Consider the following 27,730-nt stretch of genomic DNA (forward strand, 5'->3'; position numbering starts at 1 on the left):
AATCTGAGCTGTGAACAGCAATTTCGAGACTTGCTTTACAGCAGCCACATGGACATAAGAAACCTCAGTCAGAAAGAGACATTTTGACTTCTATGGGAGAGTGTAGTGGGCATGCTTTGTGACAGGTGCAGCGGTTGCTGTGCAGGGAGGAGGAGAAGGTGAGCTTTGTCCATCACCTATTATCAATGGTGTGTTATCCCAGAGTTCATCCCGCACTGAGCAGGAAATTATTGCATATCCTAGCCATATGTCATAACATTTTATGATGGAATACTTTGAAGGAAACCAGGCACTATGTTCATGCTTTGTCTGTGTTAGGCTCGGACTCTTAAACGCTGCGTTTATTGCACTTTGCAATCAGCATAAATGGACAGGGCATTATCACACTTTATTAGAGTACCATAAAATTGCGTGCGTGCATTTTTTTTTCATGCACCTGCGATTTGGAAAGGAGTGGTGGCAAAGTGCCCAACAATGTTGGATTTTTGGCGATCACCATATCACACTGCACTCTTCCATGGCTCATATTTCAGAATTATGTCAAATTTAAGGAAATAATACTTACTATTTTCTGCATTTGTGCCAAGGTCTCCTGCGTGTCTCTACATATGAAAAGAAAAACAGAGAAGTTTTTATTACATTACAGAAAAGTAAGCCTTGAACTGTATTGGGCTCTGTTCACATAAGCATCATGGTTTCCGTTAAAGGACCTATCAGAGCATATGGATGTCAGAAAGGAGGCTCCTTCCTGGGAACCCCCTAGGTGAGTCAGAACAGAGAGCCACCCTGTAAGAGCAGCTCCCGTACTGGTGGACTCAAGCCATCCAAGTAATTCATGAACAACCATTCAACTCAATGGCTACCATGTAATACTAAATTTCCCCTGTAGTGGCCGCTGCAAGGGAAATACCCGGCTGGCCGCAGCTTCCCGACTCGTGACAATCATTGTTTCCGTTCTAATAAAACAAGCCATTGAATAATGGAGCTATGATAGGTATGATGGATACCGGAACCCTTGATGAAAAGAACATTAAAAAAAATGTGAATAAAGCCATAAAAGGACATGAATAAAAATTACAAGCAGTTTTACCACAGTTTCGCGGCATTTTTATCTTAAAGGCTATATACACCTACGCAAACAATTTATTTTTTGTATTCCACAAATGCATCTAAAAGGAAAGTTACAAATAGCCCGATTTAAATTCTCTTACCGTTTTGTGTATACAGCTTCGATACAGATCTATCTGTCTCCATGGTTATAGTTTACAAACAAACCATGTGCAGTCTGATACTGCAGTCATACTTCCTTCCATCTGTCCCCTAATTTTTGCTAATATACATTTGGTAGGTTAGCAAAATGTACAAATCGGAGCCGCAATTTTGTATGTTCAGCTCGAATGGAGAAACATGCGGCTTTTACTGTACCGTATTAATCATTGGCATGCACCATCAGACTCCGCATGTACGGAGGTCTAAGGAAGCTTTACTTCTAGGAAAGAGTATTTCGGTATGTACGGCCGATGACAGAGCCTGTACAGCAGCAGACAGAGGCTGTGCAGCCAGTCTCCATGCCCTGTAGTACAGGCTCCCTGCGTGCATGAGCACTTATGGTAATATTACAAGTCCACAGTTTTCACTTTGGTTCTGAACTGTTCTGCAAACAGCAAATTAATAATGTACCTTAAATGGTCGATCCTTCTTCTCAAACACGAATACTGGTTGGGCAACCAATGTTTTATCTGAAAAACAAGAAATACTAGGAGTATTAACATGCACATGTCGCAATTAAAGTATAGAGCAGTGATCAGCAGTCTGCGCAAGCCCCAAGCTTCTAATTAATGTTTACAGCAAGGAGTGAATTATTCACAAAGCTTAATGTAACAACATATACACAACAACATACAATCTGCAACACGTAACAACTAATAAAATGTCTGGTCAGTCCAGCACACAGTGCTGTTAAATGAGCATCTGAATCAATTGTCCTTATGTCAATAGACTGTTAGACCATTAACCTAAAATACATAAATACGGATTATTAAATACCTATACAGCATATGATTTTTTTTTCTCTTAAACAATGCCTGTCACCTCTCCTGTGTGTTGTAGTATGGAGGATCTGTCAGCTATCCTGTGTGGTGTAGTATAGAGGAGCTGTCAGCTATCCTGTGTGGTGTAGTATAGAGGATCTGTCACCTCTCCTGTGTGGTGTAGTATGGAGGATCTGTCAGCTCTCCTGTGTGGTGTTATATGGAGGATCTGTCAGCTCTCCTGTGTGGTGTAGTATAGAGGAGCTGTCAGCTATCCTGTGTGGTGTAGTATAGAGGATCTGTCACCTCTCCTGTGTGGTGTAGTATGGAGGATCTGTCAGCTCTCCTGTGTGGTGTAGTATAGAGGAGCTGTCACCTCTCCTGTGTGGTGTAGTATGGAGGATCTGTCAGTTCTCCTGTGTGGTGTAGTATAGAGGATCTGTCAGCTCTCCTGTGTGGTGTAGTATAGCGAATCTGTCAGCTCTCCTGTGTGGTGTAGTATAGAGGATATGTCAGCTCTCCTGTGTGGTGTACTATAGAGTATCTGCCAGCTCTCCTGTGTGGTGTAGTATAGAGGATCTGCCAGCTCTTTTGTGTGGTGTAGTTAAGGGAATCTGTCAGCTCTCCTGTGTGGTGTAGTATAGAGGAGCTGTCAGCTCTACTGTGTGGTGTAGTATAGAGGAGCTGTCAGCTCTCCTGCGTGGTGTAGTATAGAGGATCTGTCAGCTCTCTTGTGTGGTGTAGTATGGAGGATCTGTCAGCTCTCCTGTGTGGTGTAGTATAGAGGAGCTGTCAGCTCTCCTGTGTGGTGTGGTATAGAGGAGCTGTCAGCTCTCCTGCGTGGTGTAGTATAGAGGATCTGTCAGCTCTTCTGTGTGGTGTAGTATAGAGAAGCTGTCAGATCTCCTGTGTGGTATAGTATAGAGGATCTGTCAGCTCTCCTGTGTGGTATAGTATAGAGGATCTGTCAGCTCTCCTGTCTGGTGTAGTATAGAGGAGCTGTCAGCTCTCCTGTGTGGTGTAGTATAGAGGAGCTATCAGTTCTCCTGCGTGGTGTAGTAAAGAGGATCTGTCAGCTCTTCTGTGTGGTGTAGTATAGAGGATCTGTCAGTTCTCCTGTGTGGTGTACTATAGAGGATCTGTCTTCTCTCATGTGTGGTGTAGTATAGAGGATCTGTCAGCTCTCCTGTGTGGTGTTATATGGAGGATCTGTCAGCTCTCCTGTGTGGTGTAGTATAGAGGAGCTGTCAGCTATCCTGTGTGGTGTAGTATAGAGGATCTGTCACCTCTCCTGTGTGGTGTAGTATGGAGGATCTGTCAGCTCTCCTGTGTGGTGTAGTATAGAGGAGCTGTCACCTCTCCTGTGTGGTGTAGTATGGAGGATCTGTCAGTTCTCCTGTGTGGTGTAGTATAGAGGATCTGTCAGCTCTCCTGTGTGGTGTAGTATAGCGAATCTGTCAGCTCTCCTGTGTGGTGTAGTATAGAGGATATGTCAGCTCTCCTGTGTGGTGTACTATAGAGTATCTGCCAGCTCTCCTGTGTGGTGTAGTATAGAGGATCTGCCAGCTCTTTTGTGTGGTGTAGTTAAGGGAATCTGTCAGCTCTCCTGTGTGGTGTAGTATAGAGGAGCTGTCAGCTCTACTGTGTGGTGTAGTATAGAGGAGCTGTCAGCTCTCCTGCGTGGTGTAGTATAGAGGATCTGTCAGCTCTCTTGTGTGGTGTAGTATGGAGGATCTGTCAGCTCTCCTGTGTGGTGTAGTATAGAGGAGCTGTCAGCTCTCCTGTGTGGTGTGGTATAGAGGAGCTGTCAGCTCTCCTGCGTGGTGTAGTATAGAGGATCTGTCAGCTCTTCTGTGTGGTGTAGTATAGAGAAGCTGTCAGATCTCCTGTGTGGTATAGTATAGAGGATCTGTCAGCTCTCCTGTGTGGTATAGTATAGAGGATCTGTCAGCTCTCCTGTCTGGTGTAGTATAGAGGAGCTGTCAGCTCTCCTGTGTGGTGTAGTATAGAGGAGCTATCAGTTCTCCTGCGTGGTGTAGTAAAGAGGATCTGTCAGCTCTTCTGTGTGGTGTAGTATAGAGGATCTGTCAGTTCTCCTGTGTGGTGTACTATAGAGGATCTGTCTTCTCTCATGTGTGGTGTAGTATAGAGGATCTGTCAGCTATCCTGTGTGGTGTAGTATAGAGGAGCTGTCAGACCTCCTGTGTGGTGTAGTATAGAGGAGCGGTTAGTTCTCCTGTGTGGTGTAGTATAGAGAATCTGTCAGCTCTCCTGTGTGATGTAGTATAGAGGAGCTGTCAGCTCTCGTGTGTGATGTAGTATAGAGGATCTGTCAGCTCTCCTGTGTGGTATAGTATAGAGGATCTGTCAGCTCTCCTGTGTGGTATAGTACAGAGGATCTGTCAGTTCTCCTGTGTGGTGTAGTATAGACGATCTGTCAGCTCTCCTGTGTGGTGTACTATAGAGGATCTGTCAGTTCTCCTGTGTGGTGTAGTATAGAGGAGCTGTCAGCCCTCCTGAGTGGTTTTAGTATAGAGGATCTGTCAGCTCTCCTGTGTGGTATAGTATAAAGGAGCTGTCAGCTCTCCTGTGTGGTGTAATATAGAGGACCTGTCAGCTGTAGTGTGTGGTGTAGTATAAAGAATCTGTCAGCTCTTCTGTATGGTGTAGTATGGAGGATGTGTCAGCTCTCCTGTGTGATGTAGTATAGAGGATATGTCAGCTCTCCTGGGTGGTGTAGGATAGAGGAGCTGTTAGTTCTCTTGTGTGGTGTAGAAATAGAGGAGCTGTCAGATCTCCTGTATGGTGTAGTATAGAGGATCTGTCAGTTCTCATGTGTGGTGTAGTATAGAGGATCTGTCAGCACTCCTGTGTGGTGTAGTATAGAGGATCTGTCAGCTCTCCTGTGTGGTGTAGTATAGAGGAGCTGTCAGTTCTCCTGTGTGGTGTAGTACAGAGGAGCTGTCAGTTCTCCTGTGTGGTGTAGTATAGAGGAGCTGTCAGTTCTCCTGTGTGGTGTAGTATAGAGGATCTGTCAGCTCTCCTGTGTGGTGTAATATAGAGGACCTGTCAGCTGTAGTGTGTGGTGTAGTATAGAGAAGCTGTCAGCTACATATAGTATAGAGTAGTTGTCAGCTCTCCTGTGTGGTGTAGTATAAAGAATCTGTCAGCTCTTCTGTATGGTGTAGTATAGAGGATATATCAGCTCTCCTGTGTGGTGTAGTATAAAGGATCTGTCAGATCTCCTGTGTGATGTAGTATAGAGGAGCTGTCAGCTCTCCTGTGGGGTGTAGTATAGGGTATATGTCAGCTCTCCTGTGTGGTGTAGTATAAAGGATCTGTCAGCTCTCCTGTGTGATGTAGTATAGAGGAGCTGTCAGATCTCCTGTGGGGTGTAGTATAGAGGAGCTGTCAGCTCTCCTGTGTGGTGTAGTATAGAGGATCTGTCAGATCTCCTGTGTGATGTAGTATAGAGGAGCTGTCAGCTCTCCTGTGTGGTGTAGTATAGAGGATCTGTCAGCTCTGCTGTGTGGTGTAGTATAGAGGATCTGTCAGCTCTCCTGTGTGGTGTAGTATAGAGGAGCTGTCAGCTCTCCTGTGTGGTGTAGTATAGAGGATATGTCAGCTCTCCTGTGTGGTGTAGTATAGAGGAGCTGTCAGCTCTCCTGTGTGGTGTAGTATAGAGGAGCTGTCAGTTCTCCTGTGTGATGTAGTATAGAGGAGCTGTCAGTTCTCCTGCGTGGTGTAGTATAGAGGAGCTGTCAGTTCTCCTGTGTGGTGTAGTATAGAGGATCTGTCAGCTCTCCTGTGTGGTGTAATATAGAGGACCTGTCAGCTGTAGTGTGTGGTGTAGTATAGAGAAGCTGTCAGCTACATATAGTATAGAGTAGTTGTCAGCTCTCCTGTGTGGTGTAGTATAAAGAATCTGTCAGCTCTTCTGTATGGTGTAGTATAGAGGATATATCAGCTCTCCTGTGTGGTGTAGTATAAAGGATCTGTCAGATCTCCTATGTGATGTAGTATAGAGGAGCTGTCAGCTCTCCTGTGGGGTGCAGTATAGAGGATCTGTCAGCTCTCCTGTGTGATGTAGTATAGAGGAGCTGTCAGATCTCCTGTGGAGTGTAGTATAGAGGAGCTGTCAGCTCTCCTGTGTGGTGTAGTATAGAGGATCTGTCAGATCTCCTGTGTGATGTAGTATAGAGGAGCTGTCAGCTCTCCTGTGTGGTGTAGTATAGAGGATCTGTCAGCTCTGCTGTGTGGTGTAGTATAGAGGATCTGTCAGCTCTCCTGTGTGGTGTAGTATAGAGGAGCTGTCAGCTCTCCTGTGTGGTGTAGTATAGAGGATATGTCAGCTCCCCTGTGTGGTGTAGTATAGAGGAGCTGTCAGCTCTCCTGTGTGGTGTAGTATAGAGGAGCTGTCAGTTCTCCTGTGTGATGTAGTATAGAGGAGCTGTCAGTTCTCCTGCGTGGTGTAGTATAGAGGAGCTGTCAGTTCTCCTGTGTGGTGTAGTATAGAGGATCTGTCAGCTCTCCTGTGTGGTGTAGTATAGGGTATCTGTCAACTCTCCTGACATGTCTGTTTTAGTCATTACTGGCATTCCACATGAAATAACAATTCTGGAGTAACTTTTTTTTAGTTCTCTGCTTTGTACCATTCCTCTGTTATTCCTGCTGAAAATGTATGAATAATTTGACAACTGGGTGTTACCATTCCCCTTGTCAATGATATGTGTCCTTACACAATCTGACATCCAATCAGTCCTGATAGTGTCAGAGTGGGCACGATACCTCTATACAGCCATGGTTTCCAAGATCCTGACACAGAGCCCGCATAGACATATACTGTAAATTATATTTTACATCATTTTCTGCTGGTTCAGTGTATGGACAGAAATGCTCCCAGAATTCACTGCAGCATGATGCATTGCAAATAAGATCTCAGATCTTACGGGTTGGTTTGTCAGCACATTGCCAATAGATCCCAAGGAGCAACCAGCAGAATTCTGAAATGCAGCTTTGGACGAGAAATCCCCTGCCATCTGTAAACAGACTACAATATTAGACAAAATGGTCAATGGCCAAATTTGCAATAAATGTGGGCCGGTTGCTATTTATGGGGCACTTGCCATTATTTGTGGAAATGTGTGCCAGTTTTTAGAAATCCACCAAAATGCTTCACTACCAACGCCGGTCTTAATCTGGATAATGCCCTTTCCAATACTTTCTGTTGGCGCCCCCTGCCTATGATGTACGGTCATACAGTGCACATATATCCATATACAACATTATCTAATCAGCACATAAAAGTGCCATACAGTTGCCGAAATAACAGTGTCACAAACATACACTGCAATAATAATATACTGTACAGTGACTAAATAGCAGCGCCACACAATGTATATACAGTGCTTAAATAATACCGCCATACAGCGACTACATAACAGCAGTACCACACATTGCCTTAAAAAATTCATGGTAGTGTCAAGCCTTGGGTTGCAGGTCGTCTATGGCGCCTTCTTCAGCAGGGGAAACTGATGCACCCTGTGAGACCACACATGTTGCATACCCCAAAAGGCAGCCACTGCTCCCTATTGAAGGTTTTCTTAAAGTTTTTTGGCCAACAAATTCACAGATTTCTCAATAATTTGCATGAAAGTTTTGTAGATTACGGGGAGAAAAGCGTCTTTCACACTACGACTGCTTATCTTGGGGGCAAACAATCTGGAAATATCTTACCTGCGCAATTGACATGATTGATAGGGAATGGTCTGGCATCCTCCATAGACATTACATTTTTGGGAGGATCCACTGATTAAATTCTAATGGTTATGGCGTTCATGTCTCTTTAAAAATAAAAAAGAGAAAAACGACAACAACAATATTCCATAACCTAAAATGACAGTGCACAAGTTACATAATAGCAGTGTGTATAATTAATGGTAAGCAGTGGATTACTACTACATAAACATTCTCCGTCACTCTCTGCTATAGGGGAGGGCGGATACAGCAAACATTCACCGGATCAGGCTGGGACCGGCTGGTTTTTTCGCTATTGGCAGAAGTATTAGTGGAACAAATAACAGGATCATGAGAGAGGACAAGACTTGCACTGTATTTGGCTGCAGAACAGCCCTCACTAAGCTGCCAGCCTCTACTTGACTCTGCCCAGAGAGCTGGCTGCCAGCAGCGGACACAATTATACAGTAATCGTCCACTAAGCTGGCACTGACCAGTGTCACACTGAGGATCCTGCCTGTGTCCGTCAGTGAAATGCAGAGGAAAATGCAATAGGCTGACAAATAGATAGATAGATAGATAGATAGATAGATAGATAGATAGATAGATAGATAGATAGATAGATAGATAGATAGATAGATAGATAGATATGAGAGATAGATAGATAGATATGAGAGATAGATAGATAGATAGATAGATAGATAGATAGATAGATAGATGATAGATAGATTATTGCAAGCGCTGCAAACCTTCTCTGAAGAAAGTTAAAAGAAAGAGAACATCATGCGAACTCTTAGGTTTGTCATGTAGAATTTACATCAACGTAAAAAGAATCCGCAGACAAGTCACTGACAGTAATTATTTTTGGATATAATCTGATGGGAAATTTATAGGCTTGTAGAAAGTGAGCCACAGAACCACTGGTATTCAGCCAAGCACATATCGTCCCCTGACATAAGCAGGGAGTCCGTATGCCGGCCCGGATCGGAGCCAGGTGTTACATAGTAATAGCAGTTTATTAGGATACACAATACTGTAGTATGTTAACCTTTTCCTTCCGCACCTAGTACAACTATTACATCTCTATAGAGAAATCATTTCACGGCTTAACGCTCACTCTTACCTAATCCCACATCTATTTAGCATTTATTTACAGGAAATCCATTATCTCCAGGCATCAATTTTGAGGGTTGAAGTAGTCCAAAATATTAGCAGTCCAGAATATAGTTCTCACAGTCTATAGCCAAACATCAATCAAAACCTAAAAGGGTCCCCACAATTAACCTCAATATCCCACATGCCTCCATCACACTCACAGGAGTCCAGGTAGCTGAGATCTATGGTGCTGAATGTTGGCTCCTCCCACTTGACCATGGAATGCCCTACCATGGCATGGACAAAAAAAAATAGTCACCAGTGACTTTTAAATTCCTGATTTCTGTGGTTTTATTAGTTAAAAATAAAATGTGGGTACTGGTTGACTTCAACGTGTCTAATAGGTATGTCAACCCCAGCTATTCCCAGCGTCAGGAGGAAGTCAAGAAAGCTTTACTACTTGCAACTTATTTCTAGTTGCTATTACTATTTATATTGCCAGTAAATGGCATAACTGATTCATTTTGTCCTTTAGTTATATCTTCCATAGTCTATAGCAAAAAAATACTTGCACCACTAATGCCTGGTTTTTAACAGGGAAGAAAGCTCAAAAACGATCTTAAGTTTTACACTACAAAAAGACAAGTACTTTCTGCTCCAGCTCTGCAAGCATATTCCTCTCTTCAAAGCTGTAAGTGGAACTACTGGTGATGCCTGTCTTTATGCATGATCAGCCTTGTACCCATATAAAGATAGATCCAGATCTCCCTAAAAATTTGGCTGAGTTACCTGTTCCTAATGATTCCTATTGGCATGCAACATCTCAACCATTTTTCGTCCATGTTTAGAAAAACAAACAACGTAAAATCCTTCATTAGAAAGTCTTAAAGGGAATGTCCACATTTTTAACACCTCCTTTTTAGTTCCAGAATTCTTTGCTGTTCTTTAATAGATCTGTATAGTGGTCGGAACACCGTTTTTCTTGATAAAGAGCCCCAATTTCCCTGCGTAGATGTAGAGTTAAATAACAACATTCTGTCTGCCTGCAGACACCACTAGAAGGAGCCGAGGAGCTTACTGCGTACTGTTGTTTTATTCTATTCCATGTATAAACAGTATGCAGTAAGCTCCTTAGCTCCCTCTAGTGGTGACTGCAGTGACAAATTATTAATACGATAATAATTATGGTTCTACTAGAAAGTATTCTTTGGTAAAACACAATATAAAACTCCTGAAGTAGTAAAGAACAGTCTCCTAATTAAACAACATTTAGCAACGTTGTGATGTCAAAGAGAACAAAGCAGCTGATACCTGTAACTCTTGCCACTTTACAATCTGGCATATGAGATGTTGCCATACTGATCAACTGACAACAAACTATTGTATTGACTATAGATCATGTAAGTACTATGAAGAAAAAAACCAATCACGTATCTCAGCGTTGGCTTAATATTCTAGTCTACCGGTTAGTGGTCATTTTACATTATGAATTAATTCTTGATGAAAGCTTGTGCAAAAAATGGTGTGATCCCGTCACATAGTGCAAAAATAACAATATTGTGCACAGTCTAATTTATACCTCTAAACGGTGCCAAAACAACAACATAATGCAATGCTTATATAATAGCACCATAGAATGGTCAAATAACATCACTATATGATGCCACAGGCAAAACCTGGGCAGGGATCACTGGTTTTGAGGGACCTATGGCAGTGTAGGTAAACATAATCTAGGCTTGTCAAGGTAAAGGAGGCATTGACAGGGGGCCCACTGCGACTTTGTGTTGTCGGTCATGATGTTTCCAAAAAACAATGGTGCCCAAATAATAACTCCACAAAGTGCCACAATATCCAAGGGAAAAGAGACCAGCATTCAAAGCAGCTCCCCTGACTTTTATGCAGAGTCAAAATTATACTGCCATGCAGTGCTCAAATAATACCACATTACAAAGAAAGAGAAACTTTATACCTTGCTCAAATAATACCACACTACAAAGAAAGAAAAACTTTACACAGTGCTCAAATAATACCACACTACAAAGAAAGAAAAACTTTTATACAGTGCTCAAATAATACCACACTGCAAAGAAAGAAAAACTCCATACAGTGCTCAAATAATACCACATTACAAAGAAAAACGTTACACAGTGCTCAAATAATACTACACTACAAAGAAAGAAAAACTTTATACAGTGCTCAAATAATACCACACTACAAAGAAAGAAAAACTTTATACAGTGCTCAAATAATACCACAATACAAAGAAAGAAAAACATCATACAGTGCTCAAATAATACCACACTACAAAGAAAGAAAAACTTTATACAGTGCTCAAATAATACCACAATACAAAGAAAGACAAACATCATACTGTGCTCAAATAATACCACATTACAAATAAAGAAAAACTCCATACAGTGCTCAAATAATACCACATTACAAATAAAGAAAAACTCCATACAGTGCTCAAATAATACCACACTACAAAGAAAGAAAAACATCATACTGTGCTCAAATAATGCCACACTACAAAGAAAGAAAAACATCATACTGTGCTCAAATAATGCCACACTACAAAGAAAGAAAAACATCATACTGTGCTCAAATAATGCCACAGCGCCCAAATGACACTACCAAGCAGAAGCCATACCTCTATACAGTGCGCAAAGAACAGAGAGATACAGTTCTCAAGAAATACCGCCATACAGTGACATCATGGAAAACATCTCAATATTAGTAGTAAAACTGACATTTGCCGTGTATCAGTCTCCATACAACTACAAAATGACACAAATATGAGGTTCAAAAGACATGTCATATTTATCAATGTGCCGTGTTATTGTAAGGCTATGTTCACACGATTTTTTGAGCAACTCACGTTTTTTTACGGCCGTTTTTTTACGGCCGTTTTTGGAGCTGTTTTCAATAGAGTCTATGAGAAAACGGCTCCAAAAACGTCCCAAGAAGTGTCCTGCACTTCTTTTGACGAGCCGTCATTTTACACGCCGTATTTTGACAGCGACGCGTAAAATGACAGCTCGTCTGCACAGAACATCGTAAGACCCATTGCAAGCAATGGGCAGATGTTTGCCGACGTATTGGAGCCGTCTTTTCAGGCGTAATTCGAGGCGTAAAACGTCTCCATTACGTCTGAAAAGAGGTTGTGTGCACATAGCCTAACAATTACAGCTAGAGAGGTGCAATATTGCTCCATATGTATCATTACATTAAATTTGCAGCAGGTATTCTCCTCCAGTTCCAGCTTTGACTAAGTTAGTAAGTGAGTACAGCTTTACAAATGTGACATGACCTCGAAAATATTTTATGTAGCAGATACAGCCAAACATCTAGGTGTAATGTATGCATCAGTCCAGGGGCATAACTATGGGAGGCACAGATGGATGGATGGATGGATGGATGGATGGATGGATGGATAGATAGATAGATATATATTCAATAAATGTCTAGATATTTAATGTTTTAAGTTACCGCTCTTCATCAGTCTCTGTTAAATAGGTTGTCTTATATATAGTCAATGCCCATCCATACAACCACCCAGAGAAAGCTGAGCAGAGCCGACAAGATATAAAGTGGGACAGTGCTTTCCTAGGACAGGAGTTGCACTGGTTGGGCAAAGGTAGTATATAATAATTTCATTAAAACTATTCCCTATCAGCACTGTAAATGCAAAACAATAGAACAAACAAAAAAAGGGAACAGAAACGTGACTGGTAACACGCATTAGTCTATATCTTTATACATTTCTAGGAGGAATAACAGAGGAACAACACAATGCCGAGTTATAAGAAAATAGTTATATTATGGGAAATTGTTATATTATGGGAAATACAAGTATTTTCTTAAACATACATGTCAGGAGAGCTGACAGGTTCTTTTAAAATGAGGCTGAGCCGCAATACCAGACACAACCTCTGGACGTGAGTGGCGCTGTTTCGGGATAAAAAGGCAGACTCTTTTTTCACTAACCCTGGACAACCCTAAGGTGGAACTGTAACTGAAAACAAATCCAAAGCAACCAGAGATAAAATAGGAAAGTGTATCAATAGAGCAGGGGCCTCCGTGGTGACCTTGTAATATAATTCCATGTAGGTTAATGAGATGTACAGCAGACATCACACAGTCAGCTGGTCGTAACCAAACTCCTTGAGTTGCAGCTTCATAACACTGGCATCTGGTTCTCAGTAGTTGGAGCAGGTTTTATTGAGGCACCTCCACCGCCACATGTGTGGAAGGAGATAAGAGCAGACAAACCAAGCATTGTCCTAGTGATACAGTAAAAATGCATTGTCTGAAAGCTCATGGTCACTTAAAGAGGACCTGTCTCCTCTCCTGACTTGTCTCTTTTAGTAAATATTTGTATTCTCCATGAAATAACAATTCTGGAGCATCTTTTCTTAGAATTCTTTGTTGTGCCATTCCACTGTTATTCCTCCTGGAAATGTATGAATAAATTGACAACTGAGTATTACCATTTGGGGGTGTGTCCATACACAGACTGACACCAATCAGAGCCGACAGAGTGAGAGTGCAGGGACACGCCTCTTTAACAAGGTGAATGGTAACACCCAGTTGCCAATTTATTCATACATTTCTAGGAGGAATTACAGAGGAATGGCACAATGCAGCGTTCTAAGAAAATATTTTGCAGAATTGTAATTTCATGGCGAATACAAGTATTTGTTAAAATAGACACGTCAGGAGAGGAGACAGGTCCACTTTAAAAGTGTATTCCCATCGTAAACATTTATGGCTTTTCACGAGATATTCCATAATTGTCTGATAACTGCGAGTCCCAGCTCTGTGCTCGGCTGTTTCCATAACTGCCATAGAAATGACTAAAGAGGTTGCGGCTACCTGTCAATTCGATATCCACTTGGATGCAGCGGTCGCCCCACAGGCAGAACGAGGGTCTGGGGATAGGTGCAGGTCCCAGAAGCGGATGTGTCATAAATGACTACGATGGGAGTTTATTGTACCCATTCCATAGGTCTAGGCACCTGGACCATTCTACTTTTGGCTCATGCACACAGGCCATATTATAGCTTTGTCTTGTGCGGAGAGGTAAAAGGACTGCCATAGAGGTGCATGAGACCTTTACTGAACCATAGTTTTTGCCGTCAAATTCCATACACATACGACGGAAAAGCCGTATGTACGGAGGAATAAAGGAGCAATTCTCCTAGGGGAGAATATCTCCGTACATATATTACTCAACCTGTGCAGCAGCACACGGAGGATGTATGGCCTCATACAGCCTCAGTGGACTGCCGTGTGCATGAGCCCATAGGCTGGGAAAATGGGGGTTCTCTAACCCCCGTACTTTAAGTCAAGTTGGCTGCATACAGAAGGAGACTAAATGGAGAGGTTACCACATGGTACTCTACATTGAATTCTATAAGAAATAGCAGAGCATGCTCCTATATGGCACATATGTCATAAACGTCTAAAGTGGGAGCCCCCTTTAATCAGGGTTATTTGCAGATAAGTTGATCCCTTAATGAGAACTTAAAATTTGATGTTTGTGCCCATAAAAGTCGTAGAAAGGATTTACTTCCCTCAGGGAAAATATTCAGTTTGCTGCCATAGCTCTGTATTTAAATACCCTTAAAGAGGCGCTTTCACCAGTTTATACGTTCCCTATTTCATCCATAATCTAATAGGCGCTTCGATGTAGATAACTACTGGGTTTTTTTTTTGTTTTGTTTTTTTTTAAAACGTTTATTATTGACCAAGTTATGAAAATTTTTTGATCTATGAAATTTTTTTCTAAATGCCCAACTGGGCGTTTTTTTTCTATTCACCAAGTCGGCATTGTACAGAAAAGTGTATGACGCTGACCAATCAGCGTCATACACTTCTCTTCTTTCCAGCCGAGCTTGAATCCCAGCACAGCGTGATCTCGCGAGATCACGCTGTGACATGACTTCCTCCCGCAGGTTCTTCACAGGAGCGATGAAAGACTGAACAGACATCGCCTCCAGCCATGCCAGGACGTTTATCCGAATCTGCAGCAGCTGGAGGGGATGTCTGATCAGTCTTCGGTGAAGGACCTGCGGGAGGAAGTGACGTCACAGTGTGATCTTGCAAGATCACGCTGTGCAGTGAATCAAGCTGGGCTGGAATGAAGAGAAGTGTATGACGCTGATTGGTCAACGTCATACACTTCCCTTTACAATGCCCACTTGGTGAATAGAAAAAAACAAACGCCCAGTTGGGCATTTAGAAAAAATTGCCATAAATCGAAAAATTTTCATAACTTCGTCAATAATAAATGTTTTTTTGACATCAAAGCGCCTATTAGATTAGGTAGGAGATAGTAAAGTTAAAAAACTGGTGACAGCGCCTCTTTAAAAAGGTAAAGTGGGTTGTTGGCGCCTCCTCCTGTTACCCATCACCCTGAGCAAATGCACTCACATCAATGTAATATCTATGGAGCTTGGCATGGTCATACCAGATATCTGAAGCATAACTCAAATAAGTTGAAAATTCTCAAATGTTTTTCTGAAGGGTGGCCAAGGTGTGTGACATCCCGTCACTTTACCCCAGCTCCATATAATTACCATGTATGGTTGGCAGAGATAATGGTATAGCGACCGTATATTACATGGCTCCATGTAACACTACGTTTCCATTGCAGTACTTGGTGATCACAGTTGAGGTTAGAGAGGCCGGACCCGCTGATCCACTGATCGCCATGTATGTTAAACGAATGCTGCGACAGATGCCTACCAATGGAATCCATCACCCATAGAATATTATGGGATACATCTAACGTATACGTCATGAACTTTTCATAACATATATACGTTTGACGGCTGCCTTAATAACATATAGGTAACGGATGCCACTGTTAGGCATCCATTAACTCATCCATCACCCATAGACTATTATAGTATCCGTTTAATGGATATGTCATGAAAAGCATGTGACGTATACGTTTAATGGATACAGTGGCATACGTCACCCATAAGCATCCACGTTTAAATTTTTTTTATACTGCACGGTATATACGTTTTTTTGCGGGATCCAGTTGTTTGGAATAGCAGAGTCTATCACATTATTCCATACCGTAAAAAAAAAAGGAAGGCCGACGTATCACATATATGTGGTGGCACAGCTGGCAAATACATGGATCACAGTACATTGGGGCACAATACAAGGGGCACAGCAGTCACAGTATAAGGGGCACTGCAGGCTCAGTACCAGGGGCACAGTAGGTGCGAAAGTAGGGGGCACCTGAGGCAGCACACAGGCACAATATGGGGAGCAGTACCAGGAATGATATTGGGGGTAGCACCAGGTGAGTGGTAACTAGAAGAAGCCTTGATAAAGTGCTGGGCCAGATGAAGAGGAAAGATAAAGCAAAGGCTACAATCGGAGAAGACGTTCACTGTGAGTCTCTGACTTTTTTTTTTTTTTTTGGGGGGGTCTGACTTTTGCTATGTAACCCTGTGATTTCTATGTACGCCCCTGTCTGCAGTAAAACCACAACTACAGATCAGTTACAGCCAAGGTATAGTGGTATAGCAGTAGGGGGTGCAGCGGGAGTAATCGCACCCAGGCCATGGTGGCTAAAAGGGCTCAAAGGCCCCTCACCCACATAAGAAGACCCCAGGCTTATAAATGGTACGTGATAAGTGGGGAGGGCCTGTTACAGATCTTGCATTGGGGCTCAGAAGCTTCAAGTTACGCCTCTGCCAACATAGTCACTTTCTTGTAGTTGCACTTAGTGTGAACAATGACACCTTTGAAAAGTCAAGCCTTTCGGAAAGCTCAAAGGTTTTTGCATTTTCTGAGAATGCACTTGAGGTGTTTCTAGAAGTTCTCGAGCTCTGGTGCAATAGCAATACTCCCCCCCCCCTCCTAATCGTCACTGATGTCACATATATGACACATCTGGTCACTGTCATCATGGCGTACTCAGGAGCTTGATTACATCACAGTGCAATTAGTATGATGTCATTGTGCGCTACCCACTGCTGTTTCCTTATGTTGTGCGGACCGTGGAGAACCCAGTTCTAACTGGAGCTTGAATTGTATAAAACCCGTACTGCACCTTTAAGAGATTATATACCCTTGCACTTTGTATTGTATACGTTTATGGGACAATCAATACAATATGTCAGTAAATGAGACGTTCCTCTGGCTCATCAGACATACTTGAGATACCATGAAAGTTCCCACATTCCTTCTTCTATAGGTCACTGCTAGAGAAATGCTCTGAAGTCACCTTTCTCCTGTTCTACAAGTTTGCTTTTTTTACGCCTACCGGTTGTCACACTTCCTTGCCGACATGGACACCTCCCACAGCGCAAATCTAGACTTAGAGAGTCCAGTAACACTTCCACCTAGGCTGGTCATACCACATATGCAGTCTGTGAAGGGGCCCTGTAGGCAGTAGGGCCCCACCACCAGGAAAAAGACAATGTAACAACTCCACAAATCTCAAAATTGATACATAATGGCGATCCATCAGAAACATTGTCAGACCAGTGAAGGGTTTGCTAGAGCCTGAAGGGGGCGCTTTATAATGAACATTTAGCTTTCAGCAGAGGGCCTACATACTGTTCTTGCACGGGGCGCCCTCTACGGTGTTTGTCCGGCCCTGTTTCCGTTTCTATGCAATACCTATGGGATAAGATCTCTCCTACTATAAATAATAAGGAAACTTGGAGTCACGCAGGAATTTTCCAAGTGTATCCCGATATAGTTTATGGAAACTTCTAATATATAATATAGCATATTAAAACTAGAGTTACGCCTTACTTTATAATACACAAGGGTCTATAATAGTACACAAAAATAGGGGGTTCTACTGAAAGACATAGATGCCAGAAGATAACATTGTTGGGGGACAAACGAATCCCATCAATTATGTAAATAATATGGCTGTGGAGACCTTGGTGTCAGGATAGACATTTAGATGGAGTTCCCCTTTAACTGACCCTAGTCTAAACCATCAGCTGGGTATGCAGAAAAACCAGCTTGTCTATTCAGCGCCAGGTTGATATGACATGCCGGGGCTTGTAGTCCTAACATAGAAACATAAGGGGTGTACGCAATATAGGACTCTACAGGGGCTAGCTGGGGCTTGTAGTTCCACAATGTAATGCCTAACCCCGCACCTATAGATTAGTCCTTATTTTCCTAATTTTCCTTATATAAACTGTATACATTATTTACGCTAGGGCCACAGATATTGCACAATGTCGAATCCCATTCAATGCAATCACAATGATCGCCACAATCACATCGTATGTTAATCGCGTCACGTGACACACTCCATGACTGTTGTCATGCACGCTTGTCGTAAAGACAAACTTTTCCATATTTTTTTCAATATTCAAAAAAATCGGGACAATCATTTTTGATCCAATTGGGACGACCACAATTGATCGTTTTGTCACCACAGATCCATTATAGGCGCCATTCATTACGCTGCATTCCACAACGCACTCACCTCTATAGCAGTCTAGTTGGCTCTCCAGGTTCTTGCATACACTTTTGACGCTCCCAACTTGCAACTGGTCGCATGTGGGCGGTCGTCGTCCGGTCGCTGTAATACACATTGCGACTTTTTCCGATTCGCTCTTTTCTGAACGCCTGGAATCGTTGCACAGAAGTTCTATCTCTGGGTAGAAAACATTCTCTCTGATTATAGGAGTTTGCTGGTTTCTCATACCGACCTATTCAACCTATGGAGAAATCAAAGTTTTGTAGCAGCTTTGAAGACTAAGGTCCGGTGAATGCAGAATAGAAGATTGCTTCCAAGCATGCACAGGGACAAAGCAATCGAGACGTCTGACTCATTCCCCTGCTCGGGTCTTTAGTATTTCACCCCTGTAAGGTTAGCTCCAGTTCTCCAGCAGGCTACGTGCAGATCTAGTGAGTGGAGACAGGCTGGCTGGGGATCTCAACAAGAGTTTATCTGTGGGCTGGGACATGCTGAGGCCATCCTCCCCTGATGCCGCCTGCTCACCAGTAAGAATATCATGTTACTCCATGTAGTCACACTGTTTTTTTTTCTTTCCCTGCAGTTCCTCAATCAGATTGTCCTGTATTCCCTCTTCTCTTGTGTAGTGAAACATTTTGTCACCGTAGGTCGACCGAAAAATAAAAAACATCAGGAAAAAAATAAAATATAAAAAGACTAACGCCGGATCGACTACAGAGTGATCGTGCTTAACTGGAGTGCGATATCATGTGTAATGTCAGATTGTCCTGTATTCCCATCTCTGTTCGCTTGTGTAGCGATACATTTATTCGCCGTAGACATGAAATTTAATTCGGCCGACAGTGGTGGCATGTCCCGTTTCAACAGTATCTGCGTCCTCAGGATTCAGAAACAGTTGAATCCAAAGCTGGAGCAGGGAGCTGACGGCTTCTTGCTTCAGCATTCACTGAGTAACGCTGGCAGTGAGCAGCTTGGCGCAGACGGGCATGATGTAGTGACGTCATCGCGCCTGTCCGTGCATTGCCACACACTGCACAGACCAGAGGAGCAGCGGGATCTCCTCCACTCGTCATGGGAACAGGGATAGGTGAGTATTTATTTTATTATTTTTTTATTATGCATTATAGGGGAATTAAACTTTGTATGGATGGGGGAAGATATGGGGCAATACTGTATTGGGGCAGCTATGGGGGCATTGTACTGTATGAGGGCAGCTATGGGGGCATTATACTTTATGGGGGAATTATACTGTGTGGGTTCAGCTATGGGGCATTATAATGTATGGTGGCAGGCTATGGGGGCATTTTACAGTGTGGGGGCAGCTATGGGGGTATTATACTTTTTGGGGGCATTATACTTTATGGGGGCATTATACTTTATGGGGGAAGCTATGGGAGTATTATACTGTGTGGGGGCACAAAGGCATCATTATATTGTGTAGGGGCACCTTTAGGGGCATTATACTGTGTTGGTAGGCACTATAGGGGCATTATACTATGTGGGGGCAGCTATAAGGGCATTATACTGTGTGGGGCCACTCAGGGGTCATTATGCTGTTTGGGGGGGCCCACTGGGTTTGGGCCTACTCAGATGTGTTTCACCTTCCCTGTGCTAAACCCCTAGCTACGCCTCTGTCACTACTGTGGGATTGGCACACTTAGGAGGGATTTTCTGGAGAGCCATGAATAAGGTGAGCTTTGATGTACACCCAGGCCCTGGTGCCTGATGGGACCCAAAGAGCCCTCTATTACATAAGTAGACCCCAGTATTATAAATAGCACGTGGTAGGTGCGGGACCTGTTATGGATTTTGCATTAAACGTCAACCTCGTTGTGTGACAACCTTGATGGGCACCAATCAGTAAGTGATAGTATATGCTAGTAATATGCCACGACACTTAGGGCTCATTCACACGAACGTGAATCTCGCCCATGTGACGGCCGTTAAAACAACGGCCGCCACACGGACTCGTGTATTTCAATGGGGCCATTCACACGACGTTGTTTCAACGGAGCATATGAACGGCCAATGAAAACATAGGACATGTCCTATTTTACTGGGTGTCACGCATCCCTCCATAGACTCTAGTCTGTGATGGATCCGTGACAACGCGTCCCGCACGGGTCCACCTCAAAACTACCGTTTTTCACGTCCGAGGTGGGCTACGTTCGTGTGAATTCAGCCTTAGGCTACATTCACACAAGCGTGACAGATTTGCTCACGTAAAAAACGTGCGTAAATCTGTCTGTGTGCATTTCATTTGCGTCAGTGTGCTTTGCAAGTGGCATGTGTTTTTCATGCACTTGCAAGCACTTCATTTTTATTTTTTTATTTTTTTCAAAGTAATTGATGCGTGAAACACGGACAGCACACGGATGTGCTTCCGTGTGCTGCCTGTGGTTTTCACGCACCCATTGACTTCAATGGGCGACTAGGTGCATGAAAACGCACCAATATAGGACATGCAGTGAGCTTCACGCAACGGACACTCGCCGCATGAAAACTCACGCATGTGTGATTAGCCCCATTGAAATCAATGGGGCTGTGGGCTGTGCGTAGTTTCAACGCACAGCACACGGACAAGAATCACGTTAGTCTGAATGAGCCCTTACTATAATGGAAAAACCCCTTTAGGGCGAGAACTAGAACCTGGTCTGCAAGGCCACTCTTATCAATAGAGATCTGAAGTGGTTTGGTTGGAGGACTAGACATGTTTAGATTGTCCTACATGATTGCAGACCAGATATGGGATACATGGCCATTCCAGACATCAATAGAAGATTGTAGAGTGAAGATATAGTTTGTGTGAGATTATGGGGATAAGGGATCTTTTGATAGTAAAAAATAAAGCTGGGCATACACATACAACTATGGAGACTACTTATCTTCCCCAATGTCTCCTGGGGAAACGGGAAGGACAGGTTGGATTTTAACCTAGATTTTTGTTCCCCCTGGGGTGAAATTATACCAGCGGTGTCTGGCAGCCGCTTATCCCATCCCTCTTTTGCAATAAACACGCATGCTTGACTGATCTGTATGTGTATTAGGGATAACTGCTCGGCCGACTGCTATCTAAAAAAAGGGCATAGCTATGGCGGGGCATGTTTTCCAGGTGCTGGTTGCTAGAAAGAGTGCCCACAAGCCACTTGGCTTTGAACAGGGTATTTTGTTATCTAGTTAGGGCAACAAGCTGAATCTTTGCCCAAGGTGAAGGACCCTAGCTTTGTACATGGCCAGATTAAGACATGAAATATTTTTCGGAAGAACCAGGCATTTTGAAGTGGAATCTGCCAGCTATGGTCCACCATACACATGAATATATCTGACATCTGGCCATAGACATGCTGTCATATTCATAACTGTCGTCCATCTGTACATGTGGCAACTCAGCATAGCAACTTTTTGACAGATTGGCTGTTGGTTATTGATCATTTTTCATGTAAAAATGGTTAATTAAAGGATCACTCCATCGGCACCACCACTTTTCTAAATGATGACCCGCTGGCAATCAGCTGAACACAAGGTTTCCGGCAGCTGAAGCCTTCAGTAATCAGATGCAATCACTAAAGGGAGCTACAAGAGACTGCACATTTCTCCTGCAGTGGCCACTAAAGGTGGAATATGGTCTTACATGGTTCCCATTTAAAATAATGGGCAATCATGGAGGGGTAACTAGATGGGGGCTGGCAGGTCTTGTGTCCTAAATGCTTGATGCCACTCTGCCTTGGCGAGGGAATTTATATATACGGCTAAGGCTGCAAACTGAATCTTTGCCCTGGTTATGTGGGGACGAAAAATTATTAGCAGTGTACTCACTGCAGTATGTATTCACACTCGCTAATATACATTCCAGTCCCCCGTCACGCTGACTTTGAGTATTTCATAGATTTTTATAGCGCTGCCGGGGGATTGGAAGTCTAGTTGCACAGTCTTCTTTGATGACGACACGACTCTTCGTCATTTGAGCTGTATTCCATGTATTCGCTGTACTACTACTCCTACTTGTACATGGAATACAGCGGGGTCGGTCACATGACAAAGAGTCGTATCGTCATGAAAGAAGGCTGTGCTATAAAAATCTATGAAAATCTCATAATCATGCACTCTGAACATTTAAGGTGGCTTACGATGAGGGAAATCAAAGACAGATATAATTTGGCTGATAAACATAATTTTCCCATAATGCAGATGGTGGCGTTTTGCAGAGAGAGGTTGCAGTCGCTGCACGAGGTAGCGCTAGTACACACTTTTGATGAAATTATTTCCCCGAGATTGGAAAAAGCTTCGATATCCTCATTATATAACATCATTAGAAATAGAGTCATTAAGCAGAGTCCTAAGGATTGCTATAAAATGTGGGAGAGAGTGACGGGTGATCCGGATATAGATGAAGTTATACTGAAAGGGTGGAAGACAGTTAGAAAGGAAATTATAAATGAGAGATGGAGGGAGTCGTATTTCAAAATTATGCATAATGGTATTTGTGGTTTCAACATCCCGGCTTCTGCCTCTAATCCGGAGAGGATAACTGCTTGTCCTAAATGCCAATTGCACCGACAAAGGCCATACTTGCAAATGGACACAGCCAGGCCAGAAATGCTGATGAAAGGGCGAGCAGGTGCTTTAAATAATAATAGCCACTCCCACTAGTCTTGAGGGGAGTGGTGTGTGGTGCATGGGATGTGTAGTAAGAAATAATAAATGAATAGTGTGTGTGCAAGTGTAATACTATAAGTGAAATATAGGGGGCAGTAATAAATGAAGTGCCTCAATAGAAATAAATGGATAATGGGGTGCAAGTGAGTGAAACATGGAGGGATAGTGTGTACGTCATGAGGCACAACGTGTATAGCCAGGTAGAAGCCTATTTGTGACGCCTTGATAATTCATAGAGCGGGCTACCCTGCTTGCTATGCCAAACAACAACACACCATGCTCTCCCAGCATCAAAGACCCGGCTGTGTCCAAGAGAAGCGAATATATATAATAATGAAAAATACCTGGGGTATTGGTAATCATTTTGGCCAAAAGGACGCAAGCTCGCAATCCACGACAAGGATCCCCAGACTTGCGAGTCCCTAACTCCTAAACTGGAACAGAACGTTCCTGATGCACAAACAGAACCGATAAAAACACAGGGACATATACAAAAACACCGACAAAGGCCATACTTGCAAATGGACACAGCCAGGCCAGAAATGCTGATGAAAGGGCGAGCAGGTGCTTTAAATAATAATAGCCACTCCCACTAGTCTTGAGGGGAGTGGTGTGTGGTGCATGGGATGTGTAGTAAGAAATAATAAATGAATAGTGTGTGTGCAAGTGTAATACTATAAGTGAAATATAGGGGGCAGTAATAAATGAAGTGCCTCAATAGAAATAAATGGATAATGGGGTGCAAGTGAGTGAAACATGGAGGGATAGTGTGTACGTCATGAGGCACAACGTGTATAGCCAGGTAGAAGCCTATTTGTGACGCCTTGATAATTCATAGAGCGGGCTACCCTGCTTGCTATGCCAAACAACAACACACCATGCTCTCCCAGCATCAAAGACCCGGCTGTGTCCAAGAGAAGCGAATATATATAATAATGAAAAATACCTGGGGTATTAGTAATCATTTTGGCCAAAAGGACGCAAGCTCGCAATCCACGACAAGGATCCCCAGACTTGCGAGTCCCTAACTCCTAAACTGGAACAGAACGTTCCTGATGCACAAACAGAACCGATAAAAACACAGGGACATATACAAAAACACAGACAAAGGCCATACTTGCAAATGGACACAGCCAGGCCAGAAATGCTGATGAAAGGGCGAGCAGGTGCTTTAAATAATAATAGCCACTCCCACTAGTCTTGAGGGGAGTGGTGTGTGGTGCATGGGATGTGTAGTAAGAAATAATAAATGAATAGTGTGTGTGCAAGTGTAATACTATAAGTGAAATATAGGGGGCAGTAATAAATGAAGTGCCTCAATAGAAATAAATGGATAATGGGGTGCAAGTGAGTGAAACATGGAGGGATAGTGTGTACGTCATGAGGCACAACGTGTATAGCCAGGTAGAAGCCTATTTGTGACGCCTTGATAATTCATAGAGCGGGCTACCCTGCTTGCTATGCCAAACAACAACACACCATTCTCTCCAGGGGCGGACATACCGCATGTGCAGCCGGTGCAGCTGCACAAGGGCCCCGCGTGGGAAGGGGGCCCGTTCCTCTGCTGGCCGACTCAGTTCTCAGCTGCGCGATGCTGAGGACTGAGACAGAGGCCCGTGGACCACTGGCGTAGCTATAGGGGTCGCAGCGGTCGCAATTGCGACCGGGCCCCGAAGCCAGGGGGGCCCACGGCCCCCCGCACCACATCAATAAAAAGTTACTATAGTAACTCGGGCCGCGGGCCCCTGTTACTATAGTAACATACTTTACTTACCTTCCTGGTTCCGGATCGCAGCGGAGGTCCTGACGTCAGGCGCTGTGCGCAGCACATGACGTCACAGCGCTATGCGCCGCGCACAGCATCGAGACGACAGAACTCCCGCCGCGGCCGAAGAGGAAGGTAAGATAGCCCTGACTGGCGGGGTCCGACTCCTGGGACCCGCCAATCAGCTGTTTTGAAGGGGCCGCAGCACTCGTACGAGAGCTGCTCCCCTTCATTCCTGTCACTTCATTCCGGTCACACTGTGAATCGGTTTCGGCGATTCACAGTGTGGGCGAGTAGTGAAATGAAGGGGAAGCAGCTCTCGTACGAGTGCTGCGGCCCCTTCAAAACAGCTGATTTGCGGGTCCCGGGCGACACATCAGCTATTGATGGCCTATCCTGAGGATAGGCCATCAATGTTTAGGGACTGCACAACCCCTAAGCCTACGATGTAGCAGGCTTAGGGGGCCCATGAGACAGGATCACAGATTGTGTGATGCTGTCTGCTGGGCCCTGTATCTAAGCCAATCACATGGTAGGCTTAGATACATGGCCCATGCGTGATCCTGTCTGCTGGGCCCTGTATCTAAGCCTACCACACTGTAGGTTTAGATACAGGGCCCCAGCACACAGTAATCTTATACTGTATAAGATTACTGTCTGCTGGACCCTGTATCTAAGCCTACCTTGTGGTAGGCTTAGATACAGGGTCCCACAGACAGTATCACACATGGGCCCTGTATCTAAGCCTTAGGGTATGTGCACAGACACTAATTACGTCCGTAAGTGACGGATGTATTTCGGCCGCAAGTACCGGACCGAACACACTGCAGGGAGCCGGGCTCCTAGCGTCGTACTTATGTACGACGCTAGGAGTCCCTGCCTCGCTGTGGGACAACTGTCCTGTACTGTAATCATGTTTTCAGTACCGGACAGTTGTCCGGCAGCGAGGCAGGGACTCCTAGCGTCGTACATAACTATGATGCTAGGAGCCCGGCTCCCTGCAGTGTGTTCGGTCCGGTACTTGCGGCCGAAATACGTCCGTCAATTCCGGACGTAATTAGTGTGTGTGCACATACCCTAACACATGTGTTACTAATCATTTTTTGTGTGTTTTCTTACAGGTTCGGTCGTTGGACTACGGCGGATTCCAGGACTACTTCGATGACAGCTTTTTTTTTTATTAATAAAATGGTTAATGAGGGTTGTGTTTTTTTTTTTTATTTCAATAAAATATTTTTTCTATGTCTTTGTGGTTTTTTTTAAACTATATTACTACCGCCTTAGTAATGGCCGCCGGCTGATTGACAGCATCCATTGCTAAGGCAGGGCTTAGTGTTAGCCGGTGCAGAGGCTAACACTAACCCCCTTTATTACCCCGGTACCCACCGCCACCAGGGGTGCTGGGAAGAGCCGGGTACGATCCAGTACCTGACCATCTGTAGTGATGGTCGGCCACTGGGGTGGCCGCAGGCTGGTATTATCAGGAGGGGAAAGGCCAGATACAGTGGCCCTTCCTACCCTGGTGATGCTAGGCTGCTGCTGCTTTATTGTATCTGGCTGGTTATGAAAATGGGGGGGACGCCACGTCATTTAAAAAATAATTGGAAAGAACGATGTCGGGTCCCCCCCAATTTTCATAACCAGCCAGATACAACACAGCAGCAGCAGGCAGCATTACAAGGGTGGGAAGGGCCACTGTTTTTGGCCTTCCCCAGCCTAATACTACCAGCCTGCGGCCACCCCGGTGCCTGCCCGTCACTACAGCTGGTCGGGTACTGGTTTGTACCCGGCTCTTCCCAGTACCCCTGGTGGCGGTGGGTACCGGGGTAATAATGGGGGTTAGTGTAGACTCTGCACCGGCTAACATTAAGCCTCGCCTTAGTAATGGAGGTTGTCAATCAGCCAGCGGCCATTACTAAGGCGGTGATAATAAAGTTTAAAAAGATACAAGCACATAGAAATTTTTTTTATTGAAATAAAAACACAACCCTCATTAACCATTTTATTGAGAATAAAAAAAACGCCGTCATTGAAGTCCTCGTATCCGAAGTCCAACAACCGAACCTGTAAAAAAAACACAAACACACAAAAATAATCAGTAACACATAAAGAAGCAAAATTATTATTCTTACCTTTCCTGGGTCCAGCGCTGGAGCCGCAATGTCAGCGAGCTGGGCCCTGTATCTAATCCTATCATGTGTGATACAGTCTGCTGAGCTGTGTATCTAATCCAATCATGTATGATACTGTGCTGGGCCCTATATCTAATCCGATCATGTGTGATACTGTCTGCTGAGCCACTGTATCTAATCCTATCATGTGTGATACTGTCTGCTGAGCCACTGTATCTAATCCTATAATGTGTGGTACTGTCTGCTGAGCCACTGTATCTAATCCTATCATGTGTGATACTGTCTGCTGAGCCACTGTATCTAATCCTATCATGTGTGGTACTGTCTGCTGAGCCACTGTATCTAATCCTATCATGTGTGGTACTGTCTGCTGAGCCACTGTATCTAATCCTATCATGTGTGATACTGTCTGCTGGGCCACTGTATCTAATCCTATCATGTGTGATACTGTCTGCTGAGCTGTGTATCTAATCCTATCATGTGTGATACTGCCTTCTGAGCCACTGTATCTAATCCTATCATGTGTGATACTGTCTGCTCAGCCACTGTATCTAATCCTATCCATAGTTTATAGGGTCGTAGTGCTATAGATATGCTATGCTGTCTCCTATACACACACTTTTTTTTGGGGCGGACACATATGTATTGGGGCTATTTCCCGGACATTTTAAGCCCTGAGGGTATGTTCACACGGCAGCGTCTGTTACGGCTGAAATTACTGTGCTGTTTTCAGGAGAAAACAGCACCGTAATTTCAGCCGTAATGGCATGTGCAGGCGTCTTTTGCTGCGTCCACTACGGAAGTAATTGAAGCTGGTTTTCCATGGAGTCCATGGAAAACG

At 43.9% G+C, this 27,730-nt stretch overlaps 1 protein-coding gene and 1 long non-coding RNA gene across 4 annotated transcripts in view; one reads left to right on the top strand and one right to left on the bottom strand.

Moving 5' to 3' along the window:
- RANBP3L (RAN binding protein 3 like) overlaps positions 1–18,774 on the bottom strand; it is a 41,984-nt gene extending 23,210 nt beyond the window's left edge. Inside the window, exons 1-3 of one of the 2 annotated variants that reach the window (XM_075841988.1) lie at positions 18,343–18,774; positions 1,681–1,739; positions 566–602 (exon numbers count right to left, since the gene is read on the bottom strand). In XM_075841988.1, coding sequence (XP_075698103.1) covers positions 566–602; positions 1,681–1,739; positions 18,343–18,562 — 316 coding nt within the window. In that variant the 5' untranslated portion in view covers positions 18,563–18,774. Of the gene's footprint in view, positions 1–565; positions 603–1,680; positions 1,740–7,766; positions 7,867–18,342 lie in introns of those variants that run through there. The other variant, XM_075841994.1, reaches the window with a different exon arrangement.
- Positions 1–27,730, top strand: part of LOC142663407 (uncharacterized) — a 112,088-nt gene that overhangs the window by 46,221 nt on the left and 38,137 nt on the right. Inside the window, exon 3 of one of the 2 annotated variants that reach the window (XR_012851094.1) lies at positions 9,459–9,619. The exons of the other annotated variant lie outside the window; for it this stretch is intronic. This is a non-coding gene — a long non-coding RNA (uncharacterized LOC142663407). Of the gene's footprint in view, positions 1–9,458; positions 9,620–27,730 lie in introns of those variants that run through there. 2 annotated transcript variants of the gene reach the window in all.

This window comes from Rhinoderma darwinii, chromosome 1, assembly GCF_050947455.1.
Source record: "Rhinoderma darwinii isolate aRhiDar2 chromosome 1, aRhiDar2.hap1, whole genome shotgun sequence".
Taxonomy (NCBI): domain Eukaryota; kingdom Metazoa; phylum Chordata; class Amphibia; order Anura; family Rhinodermatidae; genus Rhinoderma; species Rhinoderma darwinii.